Consider the following 12,735-nt stretch of genomic DNA (forward strand, 5'->3'; position numbering starts at 1 on the left):
CTTTTTCTTTTGGACACTGAGTCTGTATCTCTCAGATCCCAAATCCAGTTTTGCACAGGCCAAATATCCTATTTCTCCTGCTTGTCGCACACTCTGCCCCAGCCACGCAGATCTCCAAACCCAAGGAGATGCATGTGAGGAGTCCTGCTTCCAGCAGCCCGTTGCTGGGAGCAGGGCAGTGGATGCCCACCCGGCTGCGCTGGGCAGCTCTGGAGGCAGAGGTGGCTTCTCTTAGCACACACTGACATCTACTGGGCTTGGGCAGCAGAGACCATCACTTGGAACGAAACACTTCTGCTGCTGCATTCCCAAAATAAAAAGCCATTTACCTTTGAAGTCCTCGGTATGACTTACGCCAGTCTCCATCCTGCAGCCCACGCAAGCTGTGTCACGGCCAGTTGCACTGGTGTGCTTCTCCCACGCCGGCCAGCATCTCCACACAGACTGTGTGTGCCACCTGCTCTTTTAGTGCTTTGAAGTCAGGGAAGTCACTCCAGCGGAACAGCAACAGCATTGCTTTCCTCCCTTTCCTCTCCTCTTTGGGCTCGGCCTGGTGGGTGTTCATCTGCATTCAGCCTAGACTCCAACCACTCTACGTTCCACAGCAGTGTAAATCCTAGTGATTCGTAGCAGGCCATTATTACTTTTCTAAATCCCAATAAAATGGGTGGAAAAATACCCCTAGGTAAATTCTGTGGAGACCCCATTGCCCTAGATAGACTAGACAGGGTGTTAGTCCAGCTGCCTTGCATTATGTGCGAAGGCCCCACTGAGTGTTCAAGGTTACACAAGACACTCATTGTTTCAATCTTCATGGGCCAGACCATACCTCATTGCCCAGCCAGGGTGTTCCTCTCCCCTTAGAAACCATTTGTCTTAATTTCCTTGGCATATATCTGACAGATGTTGGTGGCGGACCCCAGTATCCCCTCCCATGTCCTTCCACAAACCTTCCCCACAGTAAGGAGCTATGCTCGATGGTGCAAACCTCACCCTCACAGCCAAACAGTCTGGTGAGAAATGTATGGTGGTCAAAGGTAGGGACTGGGGACCCTTATCTTATGCCCACTAACTTCATGGAGAACTGGGGATGCTCAGCACCTTGCAGGATGAAGATGTAAACCTGTGCTGTACATCACTAATCTCCTGCCTTGGTCCGCTCCAATTCAATAACTCAAAACCTGATCAAACGACATTCCAGTAATACCCAGAGCATATCTCAATATGATTTATAGCTGCATTTTCCTTCCAGCCCTTGGCTGTGAGTTAAAACTCCATTGAACACCAGGCCGTTGCTATATGACTTTTAAAGATGGATGTTAAGAAAGCAAACTGCAGGAAAAGGGCTTCTAACAAACTTTGGGAGTAAATACATCACAGGCTATTACTGAGCAAATGCAGAACTGCCTAATTGTTGCTGTAACCTGTGAGACCTTCTACAGGGAGCAAAAGACTTGAACGGACTTCTTGTATTTTGCGCATTAGTAATATCTGTTAGTAGCTTCGGTTAAGCAGCCCTGCAATGCTCATTTAATGGTGTAAACAGCCATCATGTGCGACTGTGTTGTAAGTGCTCAGTTCAATTAAGTCTCTGGGTATATGTTAGAAGGCTTTTTATTTGGTCACAGTTGTGGCCTCCTTAACTAGAGCAATAATGCTTGCTCTTAATAGCTCCTTACATCTTCTAAACATGCCTGTGCATTAACTAACACGTCTTCTCAGTGTCCCTGCAAAATTTCACAGGTAAATCAATATTGTGTCATCCTTCAGGCAGGCAGGTCAGACATGTCAAGCTTCCCATCAGAGGAGAAATCAATCACCTGACACAGCTGATTATTTTTAGTGCAATCTCTTTTCACCACATGATAAGCAATAGTCCTCGAACAGAGATGGTTACAAGCAGAACTCAGATAATCTCTCTGCTCTGTCTATAAACTCTATAGCATTTTTACTTAAAAAAATCACTTTGAGTTTAAACAACTGTCAGAAGCCTTTCACCAAATGGCTCAGTGGGCTCCTGATAATGTCCGTATGTATTTATGCTGGAAGAAGGGCACAATAAGGCAGGCAGTAAGGTCAGTTTGCAAAGAGAATGCCATGCATTGAGTGAAATGATGTCTTCTTCAGATGTGGACTGTGTACTGAAAGTGAGATGATTTGAGTCTGCTCAGCTTTGGAGGCACACTTTCTTAGATGTGACTGTTTTGAGGACTAGATAACTGCCAGAAATCCGAAAAGGTCCATCTTTCTTAAAAGAAACCCTCCTCAAATCCATCTTGGCTACTAAAATACAATATATGTAAGCATGGAGCTGAAAGGACAGTTACGCATTCGAGAGACACCTTTTCTGTAAATGACCTTAGAAACTGCCATTAGTGCTCTGTCCCTTGAAACAGCCATTACATGCTACGCAGTGTAGAAAATACCTTAAAGCACAGAGTGACGTTCAGTTTCCTGCCCCACAGATTTATTGGCATGAAATTCAAGGAAGTGAGATTTGAAGATTCACTGTTTGAGGAATGCTACTTTGAAGATGTGACATCCAGCGAGACCTTCTTCGAAAACTGCACCATCATCTCTACTGTCTTTTATAACACTGGTAATGGGGTTCCTGCTATGGTCTCACCTCTGCAATTAGGAACTATTTTATCAGATTCTGGGAGAAATGATGATAGGGATCTGTGTGTTTGTGTGTGGGCTGGCTAATGAGAGTGATGATGGGAAGAACAGGAGGATGCATTTGGAAGGAGGCTTCAGGTTGATTCATCAGTGTTTTTAACCATATGGCTTCTGGTGTCATTGGCTACTGCTCGGGAAATGCAAAAGCCTGCGGTCAGACCTCGGCAGGTTAAAGTACTGGCAAAATGCCCAGCACTTTAACAGCTCAGCTGAACAAATTTGGCTTAAAACATAATTTTAACTAACTTGTGGTTGATAATCGTAAGCTGTAGAGTTTTCATTCATTTATCCTGAAAAAGATTCTCATTCCTCCTCTGATAGAGAGCAGACCATAATGCCATGAAAGCACGAGCCTGCATTGCCCTGCCCTTGTGACATGGGGATACTGGTCCAGGTGATTCCACAAACCAAAGGAGTGCATGAGCTTACACCCACCAGGCACCAAGCATTCAGCTAGAGTGTGCCACTAAAATAACAACTCCCTAGCCATTTCCATTTGGCGAGGAGCTTCTCTCAGATCTTTTATTTGGTTTTGATCCTGACTCCTGTTGCTGCTGTATGGAAGGAGATCAGCTAAGCAGGATCAAGACTTTGCCTCTTTCCCTCGCAGATCTCTATGAACACAAATTCATCAACTGCAGGCTCATAAACAGCACATTTCTGAAGGAGAAGGAAGGCTGTCACCTGGACTTCGAGGAGGACAATGATTTCCTGATCTACCTGGTCAGCTTTCTGGGCAGCCTGTCTGTGCTGCCGGGCAACATCATCTCTGCGTTACTCATGGACAAAATAGGGAGGATAAAGATGATCGGTGAGTGGGGACAATGGGTGCATGGCACAGGTCATGGGTGGGAGCACGACTCTGCAAAGAGCCAAGGTCAGTGTGAAGGTCTCGCTGCATCTGCACACACTAACACAAGCCAAGACGCCTCAGGTGGGGATGAGTCATTCCCATATCAAATGGAGCAGCAGATTAAAAAGGCTCCCGGGGGAGCCAAGTGATCTCTTCTCTTGCAGTGGGCAAGTTACCTGCTTTCCTCTGCTTTTCTGTGACATCCTTCTTTTTTCCTTTATTTTGACTTTTGTGTCAAAGCCTGTATGTTTATCCGGCTCTCAGCACAACAGGTTCAGATCTGAAGCAGGACCTCTTGGTGCTGTTGAGTTGATGCAGATGTCCATAGAGCTCTGTATAAACAAATATGCTTTACTTGTAGCAATGAATATTCACAAAGTTTATCTGATGCTGCTGGTTGACAGCCCAGGAGTTCCCACTTTTGGTTTTCTGATTTTTAAATGATTTTACAAACGGCTTCAGAGAGCATATGGTAGATTAACTGACCGTGTCACAGCCAAGATGCAACCCTTTAGCATTATGGGAATAAGTTATTACCTTATCAGCTTCATGATTATTTTGGGAATTTCTGGTGTTGCTTACTCCAGGGTTCAAACCTTGCTCTCCAGGTCCTATGCCTTGAGGGACAGCCAAGCGAGTTTAATGAAATCAGGAATGTGGTGTAAGGGATGAGCTCCCCTACTTCTCTCTTCTGAGAAGAGAGGGAACTTTAGTCAGCTTAGTCTCACCATTGTACAGGTTAAGGTAAGCAAGATGAACCACTGGTGTGTCAGGAATGTGGGGGCAAAATGACCGTTCATGTAGTGAATTTGGAAAAGACCCAAACAAATCAGAGGGTCTGTGGGAAATAAATTAAATAAAGCTGAATGAGAATCAGATTGTCTACCCTGCAAACATGTCAGCGTTTCAGCATTTTCATCTGGAATTGAGATGACAGCTGGAGTCCTAAAAGCTTATTTCTTCTGCAGAATGAAAAGTACAGGACAAAAATTAGTAATGACACGCTGAAATGTTTCACCAAGGAATTTTCAATTGAAACAGCCTTCTGGCACCCCACCCGTATCACTCTGTTGAACATATTATTTCTGGTCAGCTTAACACAAAAACTGAATTTCGCTTTTGCGTTCTGTGCCTCGCTGGGACTTCAGTTTAGTTTTATCATTTTCTGCTAAACCCTCTCCTGTACCAAACGCCAGGTCTCTTGGTGCACACATGGCGACCCTGATGCTGCACTGTACCTCTTCAGTAGAAGGAATACCCACACCGTGCAGAGGGGGATGTAGTTTGGCCAGCTGCCATGGAGGAGAAGTGGATACGGAGTCCTGCACGGCAGCTTTTCATAGGCAGGGCACTACAGTGGCAAGATGCAACTTGATATCCCAAAGGAAGAGTTTTAGTTCCAGTTCAGCACCCAAATTATTTTGCATGGTGTCAAACTGATTCAAAAAACTTCAGACAGACAAAAAAAAAAAAAGTCTTTCAGTCTCCTGGTAGTAAATGGAGATATTTCAGCAGCAAAAGAACTTTCCAGTGAAGGATACTTTGATTTTGCAAAATTTGCATCTTTTAGGTAAAAATTCCAGATGGGGTAGAAAGCATTGATGTAGCCATTAATATTTCTGAATCTGAACTGTGCCTAACTGAGCATGAACGCTCTCACTTTCTCCCTCGGTGGTGTTCATAAAATTATGGCTCCTGTGCAAATGTACCATGAAATCTAATGATGTTCTTATAATTAAAAGAGACCTCAAGTGCTTCATACAATTGACCGTAAATTATCCTAATTGAGACTAGAAATGTGTCAAGTGATTTCAATATTATATGAAATGCACCAGCTCTTCTCTCAAAACTCTGGTTGAAAAACCTTCACAATGATTCTTGCTCTTCCTTGACTTTCATGTTTATTTGCCTCTGCTCTTCCTGGGTCCATCTGGATGTCTGAGGTGCAGGAAATCTGCCTGGAAAAGCCGGTCTTCAGAGTCTCCATAGAGCAGGACTATCAGCAAGATCTGATGGTCACCGAGAACATTTTCAGGATAGTTTCCAGCATCAGAGAATGACAGATAGGCAGTGTCAAGGCATTTTTGGATTCTTGCAGATTTAATTTGTTTGGGGGTGAAACGCCATCACTTCAAAGCCGTCTTATCAACAAATGAATTTACCTAGCTGTGGACAGGGGAAGCTGGTGCCAACATTATTCTCTTGGTTTACCCCCATAGGTGGCTCAATGTTGATCTCAGCAGTGTGCTGCTTCTTCCTCTTTTTCGGCAACAGCGAGTCGGCAATGATCGGCTGGCAGTGCCTCTTCTGTGGGGCCAGCATTGCTGCCTGGAACGCCCTGGACGTGATCACTGTGGAGCTCTACCCCACTGACAAAAGGTGCTCAGAATATTTCTCCTTTTAGTCTCTACCCTCTGACTCTGTCCTCTCGCTTCCTGATAGAAAAGTCACTCTAGATACATGTAGATGGGGGAAGTGTATTTTTTCTCTTTTCACCAGTCCTTAAGGGCTGAGTAGTCCTGTGGCTATACTGGATCAGCACAGACATTTGCAAGGATAATTTTGCATGCACGGTTGGCTTGTATGCAGGGAGTCACGTGGGTGTATGGAAATTATGGGCAGATAAAATACAGAGTCCGTCATTTCCATGGATGTGCGTGGAGGTCTGGCCTTTCAGACTGTATCCCCCAGCCTCTTGTCATAGCTCATCACCGTGACAGCCTTCCCCTCCACAACCTGGAGACAACCATGTGCACAGAATGGTTTGGGAGATGGGGCAGCACAGGAAAATTTGGGGCAATGCGCTGAAGATTAATTCTTTCCTTGCAACAACATTTTAAGCCTTTTTTTGCCTTTTTCAGTATGTTGGGGAAAGCCAGAAGGGAAGGAGAAGGATTGTGCTTTGAAGGCAGCCTGCTTTTAGCTGCTGGGGGAATCAGGATTTGGAGGAGAGCCCTGGTTGTTTCTCTGGTGACAACCCACTCCAGTGAAAGCTTGGAAGGGCTTTGACAAGTTCTAGAGCAGGTTGTTTCCTGCTGTCTTTGGGAAGGGCAGAGGCTGTCATAGTGGGCCATTCTTTGGCTATGGAGAAGCTGAGATGAAAAGGAGAAATGATTACACACATTCTCCTCATTCACACAGACACGCCAAACACAGACATCTATTTATCTATTTATTTAACCTGCCTGGCTTTACTTGCTAGAAGCATAGCCTGGGCAACTTAAGAGCATTCACAAAATTATCCATCCAGATCTTTTGTAGTTATGCCAAGAACCTCCCTCCTAACCATTGCTTTCTGCTTTTCTTCCCTGCAGGGCAACGGCCTTTGGCATCCTCAATGGTCTTTGCAAGTTTGGTGCCATCCTGGGGAACTCAATCTTTGCCTCCTTCGTGGGGATAACCAAGGTGGTTCCCATCCTTCTGGCTTCCTCTGCTCTGGTTGGAGGTGGCTTGCTTGCTTTGCGCCTGCCAGAGACTCGAGAACAGGTCCTGATGTGAGCAAATGAGGCCAGGGGGGCCGGGGGGCAGATGTAGAAGAACATAAAAGAGCCATGTTTGGAAAAATCAAAATGTCTATTTTCATACTGTTCTGTCGATACCTCGAAGAACAGGGCAGAGGGAAAGACAAACCCAAAGGGATAAAATGAAACCCCTAGTTTCTGACTCTTTTACAGCCACGACTGGTGCATGCAGCTACTACAAACCCCTTGCAGAGCTTGGGTTTAACCGTGCCTACACTGGGAGCCTACCCTGTCCCTCTCCATCCCAGTGTAACGGCACAGGACGTGAACAGCGGCTTCGTGCATGTGTGTGCCCACCTGGGTGCGAACGTGTCCGACGGGAGAACAGATCCTGACCCCCTTATGCCTTTGCCGAGCTGCGAGATACTGCCTGCCTTGCCCGCACTCCTTGGCGATTCACATCAGCTGTGGTCAGACACGAAGGGCATCCGAAGGGGAGGCAGGTAACAAACCTACTGTAGGTGAGCTCCAGCAACAGGGACAAGAGCTACCAAGGTGATTAGGACCCTGGCTGTCTTGATTTTGGGGTCACCACCTGAACTGCCTGAAAGAGTGAGGGAGTCCTGATTTCTGGAGGATAGAAGGGTCGGTGCTCGGCTCTCTCAGAAGAAAAAGGCTTTCAGAGCCCTTTACTGTCTTCACTTTGGCATAGAGAATCACTAGGCACCTTCTTGGTCTGGGAGAGAAATACATACATAATTTTATATATATATGTATTTACACATATTTACCAACATACATATACACATTGAAGTGATCAGCTATTGAAATTTATAATTTTTAATTTCTGCACCCGTAAGAAGTTCTTAAGAGAGACACTAAAACCTAATCCCACTAATTCAACATTATCTGGAGTCGCGACCAACTTAGTGACACTTCATTCTTTGTATCCAGACACGAAATATTTAAATGTATTGATGGCTGGGAATATATCTTTCTAGGATGATTAAGAATTTTTTTCCTACAACTTTCACATAGGAAAAATTGATATGATGTTGGCACATTTCACAAACCAAATGTGTACATATTATCCAGTGTAAATAGGGGACTTTTTGTCTAATACCCAGAGTATGGTAACTGTGAATTTACCAGCATTTTAGCCATATTATTTAAGGAATACAATGCTTGATTTTCTTATATACTTGGGTCTCATTGAAACACTGTAAGCACAGTTACTTAAAGCCATTTAACTTGTTACACAGGGAAACCAAGCAGCAAGCTTTCACTGTACAGAACATTAATTTCTCCATTAAGTGGCACAGTTAAGTTTGATATCCTGCAAAGACCATTTCTGAAATTCGTATGCCCTTTCCGTCACAGGAGTTAAGCTCTGTTGCATCTAGAAACAAAGTGAGACGTATTTTTGGATATATTTTCTTGGGAAGCAAGAATGAAATGCATGATTACACAACACACCAATGCTCACAATTGAGCAGATAGCGCTAATTAGACCCTTTCAACAAGCTCAGCAACAGACCAGAATTGATCAGAAACTGTCACATAATGCAAGGAATTTGTCTCACCAGGATATTTTGTGACATAACAAGTTCTTTTGTTCTTTTGCTAGTGATTTTCCTATTTACCTTCCTTTGGATCCATTTTCTTTTTTATTTTTTTTTTTTTTTTTTGAGAAAAACAAGCAAGGCTAGGCTGAAATCCAGCAGGACTGAAGTCTAACGCAGCCACCTTCAGCTGTGCAGAGGCAGTCAACCCTGACAGCTGACACCAGGGCCAGTCCCACGCAGCTGTGGGAGTCAGCACGGGTACTGCTGCAGAGCACAGATGAAGGACACAGAGCAGGGTTAGATCACGAGAAGCAAATCCTTGCTGATGAGGCAAAACCCTCTAATGAGCATCACTTTTATCATGGTGTCAATCAGGGATAAACACTTACGTAGCAGCTAGGCTATAATGGGCTGTTTGGGATTTTTAAGATTTATTCTGAGGTTTATGAAATTGCTAAAATCACAACCTGCTGTAATAACTGAGCTTATTATGCCTCATTTCTTCATTTTACGGGTAGCTTAGGGCCTTTTAGTGATTTGTCTTCAAAACAGCAAGGTTCCTTCTCTAAGGTAGGAGTGAACGTAATTATGTCCTTTGGCAGTGGTTCACAGCTTCTATTGAGAATCAGAGCCCAGAATGTGTTTTTTTCTCTAAGAATGTCTGGTCCCTTTTGCATGGTGAGAAGCAGCTAAATATGTATTTGAACACAAAAGATCACCACGGTCTTTATGTTTCATCCATTTTGTTGGGCTGTGCACATGAATTATCACATTGCATTTGGGGGAAATAAGATTGCTTCATTTTCTGGACTATTCCGTTGTGCTGCTCTGTAGAGCCAGAATTCATCTGTTTTTATTTTATGAAGCACTCTTAGTTACATATCATCCAATGCTCGGACAGCAAGCCTGACTATTTTTGTTCTCCACTGACAATGTACAGTGACTCTAATGACATCATTTATTTTGCAAAAATTCTCTGCTAATTTTCTGAGAACGAAGAAATTGAGGTCTTGAGGAGATAGAAATGGCAAGGTAACATTAGGAAATAGTATCCAATCTTAGAAACCTTTCTTCTTTACGGAATGGCCCTTTCACAGCCTGCTAAACCTCATCTTCGAGTCTTTAGCTGGGACAAGTTAAAGAGCAATAGGATCTTGTTGTCAATGTCACCTGGGCTATCCACGTGACTGTAGAAACTCTTTGCGGCTCTAAAATCCATGAGTCAGTAACTTGAGGGCTAGGGGACGATGCACGTGTGTTGTGACAATGCTCCTATCCCTGACACTTGACGGGGCAGTTCATGACCTAACACAAAAGTGCAAACACTGCAGCTGGTACACAGGGGCCTGGGAAAGGATGGCAAGGAACAGAGAAGGAAGAAATGAAAAGTTAAGGAGAAACCGTATGACCTAGCCTTAGACACCTGCGAGTTAGATGTCTGGATCGGAACACATCGCCCTGGGTTCCCATTATTCTTCATTGAAGGCGTAGGCAATGTACGTGACAGTGCTCAGGCACTGTGCTGAGAAGAAGATGGGCTGCCCTGGATGGCCCTGCTCCTCTCCTTCCATAACAGAGAAATCCAGGGCAACAGCTCCAGCTCAGGCATTTGCCCCTGTGACACCTGGGCTGACATCTTCTCTCCAACTTCAGTGTGAGTAAGGCTTAGTCAGTACTCCCAATGTGTTTTTTTATTTTCTTCGTCATGGTCTAAATCAGTGTAGGCTTCACAATACTGCTCTTGAGAGCAAAATGGTTGATGGGTACAGTCCTCTCAGCACTGTCTTGGTTTTGATTTGGGTGTCATCTTCAAGCCATGGGCTACCTGCTAGGTTGAGCCTGAGCCACAGAGACCTGGAGCACCGTGCAAGGGGAGATTTCTCATCGGCACCTCCTCTGATGGCTCAACTTTATTTCTACTGTAAAATAAGCATTACACCTGCAGTGCAAGTGCCAGCATGCCTCCTCCAGTGGTTTCCTCTGCCTACGTTTGCCACAGTGAATGGTGCTCTTGTCTTGGATACACTGGACCGTCCACAGAGAAAACTGCTGGCTGCAGGTCTGCTGATGATCCCCGCAGAGCACAGTTTCCTTGGATTCATGAACTTTACTGCGACAGGGGCACAGAGGACAAAGACAGAGGACTCGCCTTAAATCCCAAAGACCTCTTCCAGAGGACAGCCAGACCTCCTCATGCATGCGTGGCACACCAGTCCAGCCACTTAGCCACGGACTTTGTGGCATGGGAAAGGTGGGTCTAGGGAACCCAAACCGGCCTGCTGTGACTCAGTGTCTTGTCTGTACAGCAGTGTAATGGGGTCATGGGCGGAGTTCGTTACTGAGCTTCTGAGCATGCAGAAACAGACATTTAGAGGAACACAAACCACTGTTGATACTATTGCAAAAGACCAGTGATATTACAATAAGAGTTCTGCCTCCTTGTATTCCCTGTTGATTTAACTGGTTGTCATTTATCTATTCCTTCACTTGCGTTGTGCAGGACAGCTCCTGCCACTGCCTCTGGCTCTGCTACATGCTACTGGTGGTGGCTGCAGCTAGGGGCTGGATGGGGTGATCCCCTCCTCGCCTGTGTGACCCTCTTCCCCTTGAAATGCTATATGACTTATAAACAGTGGCGTACGGATCTCGTGGACTAAGAAAAGGGTCACTCTTGGAAAACCCATGTTCTGCACTCTGGGGAGTGGTCAGGCAGCCCAAAGTCCTTCGGTGGTGATGGAGGAGCACTAAGGGATATTCCCTGAGCCTGGGAGCAGTCCGGCTGTGGCTCTGGGTTCACACAGGGGCACAGAGCGAGGCTGCATGGAGTTGAGCTTTCTGCAGACATGCACATCTCTTCCAGGTCCTGATATGAGACCTCCAACAGCAGAGTATACTCTGATACTGTTAAGGAGACCCTAGGTCTATTTATGTTCCCTGCTTATGTCCTTTGACTTTCCAAAGGACACACAAAACTGGAGAGTGTATTTTTAGGTCTATGTAGATTTGAGCCCCATATGTTATATTTCCATCAAGTTTCTCCCTCAGTTTCTTTCCCTCATATTAGCAAATGCTGCTTTTAGGAAGAATCAAGCCTGGGAACCTTGAAGGAAACAAAATGAAAGAAATTTGTTTGCTGTATGTGATGCTAGTGCTGTATAAATGTACACACACTGCAAGTTCCACTGCAAATAACACCCAGTGTTGTGCATTTAATGAAACATTTCATTTAGATGTTCTGTCGGCTCTGTGTGTGAAATAGCCAATTCCAGTCCCTTGGCTCCTTTTCTTCATTTGAAACCTTTCTTCTTTTATTTTCTTTCATTTGATCTGTGTCTGGTTGTCACTGGAAATTGCAGCTGTTCCAATGGACTTTGTTTTTGTTCTCTCCGTCACATTAAAAAGCTGGAAGAAAAAGAATGACTCTTGTAGTATTTGTGTTTAATGGGCACTTTGAGTCCTCTTGCAGGGGCTGTTGTGGGTGACTTTGTACTCTGACAATGTGGAGAATTCTCTGATGTTTGCTCTGTGTACATCATTGCTCTCTCAAACAATCCCACCTTGATTAAGTCTCCCTTCTATCAGTATGTTTTCACAGTGTGTGCTTCCTAACACACTACAGGAGAAAGTCTTTATCCTGAAAAGTTTTCTGGTGAAGAAAACATGAAATATTTTTTAAATGCCATGCAAAACCGGAAAGCTAAACTCTGCTTTGTAACAAGAATATGTCCAAAAAAAAGCACTTCTTCTTGTAGCTTGACACATGATTTGACCATAGCATCCACTTTTCTGGATGTATTTATAAGGATGTGTGTGCTTTTTTAAAGTTGCGGATCTTTTCGTAAACCTAGCTATCCACCCCATGCTTTCAGCGCAGGGTGACAGAGACCTGCACAACATGACTGAGTGGGGAAAGAGCTCATGCTGTAAGCGGTGGAGGCTGGTTGGCAGACTGTGGGGTTTATGCATGGATTTCAACTCTATGTGTTCCATATAATGCAGTGATGTCTCTTCCCCCAGACCCACTGAAGGTCAGCAGGGTTTTGACTCTGCGTTGACTCCGGCTTGTTGATAAGACATTCAGGTGCTGAAAGGTTGTCAGGTCAATCAGTGTTTAGCCCTCTCTTCACGTACACTGCATAAGCAGCAGGCTAAGGCCAATACTCAAGTAAGAGATAAA

At 44.7% G+C, this 12,735-nt stretch overlaps 1 protein-coding gene across 4 annotated transcripts in view; it reads left to right on the plus strand.

Moving 5' to 3' along the window:
- SV2B (synaptic vesicle glycoprotein 2B) overlaps positions 1 to 11,975 on the plus strand; it is a 68,762-nt gene extending 56,787 nt beyond the window's left edge. For all 4 annotated transcript variants that reach the window (XM_075431900.1, XM_075431899.1, XM_075431901.1 and 1 more), the window contains 4 exons: positions 2,466 to 2,599; positions 3,290 to 3,490; positions 5,752 to 5,911; positions 6,847 to 11,975. In XM_075431900.1, coding sequence (XP_075288015.1) covers positions 2,466 to 2,599; positions 3,290 to 3,490; positions 5,752 to 5,911; positions 6,847 to 7,030 — 679 coding nt within the window. In that variant the 3' untranslated portion in view covers positions 7,031 to 11,975. The remainder of the gene's footprint in view (positions 1 to 2,465; positions 2,600 to 3,289; positions 3,491 to 5,751; positions 5,912 to 6,846) is intronic.
- The last annotated feature ends 760 nt before the right edge of the window (positions 11,976 to 12,735 follow it).

Source organism: Opisthocomus hoazin, chromosome 10, assembly GCF_030867145.1.
Source record: "Opisthocomus hoazin isolate bOpiHoa1 chromosome 10, bOpiHoa1.hap1, whole genome shotgun sequence".
Classification (NCBI taxonomy): domain Eukaryota; kingdom Metazoa; phylum Chordata; class Aves; order Opisthocomiformes; family Opisthocomidae; genus Opisthocomus; species Opisthocomus hoazin.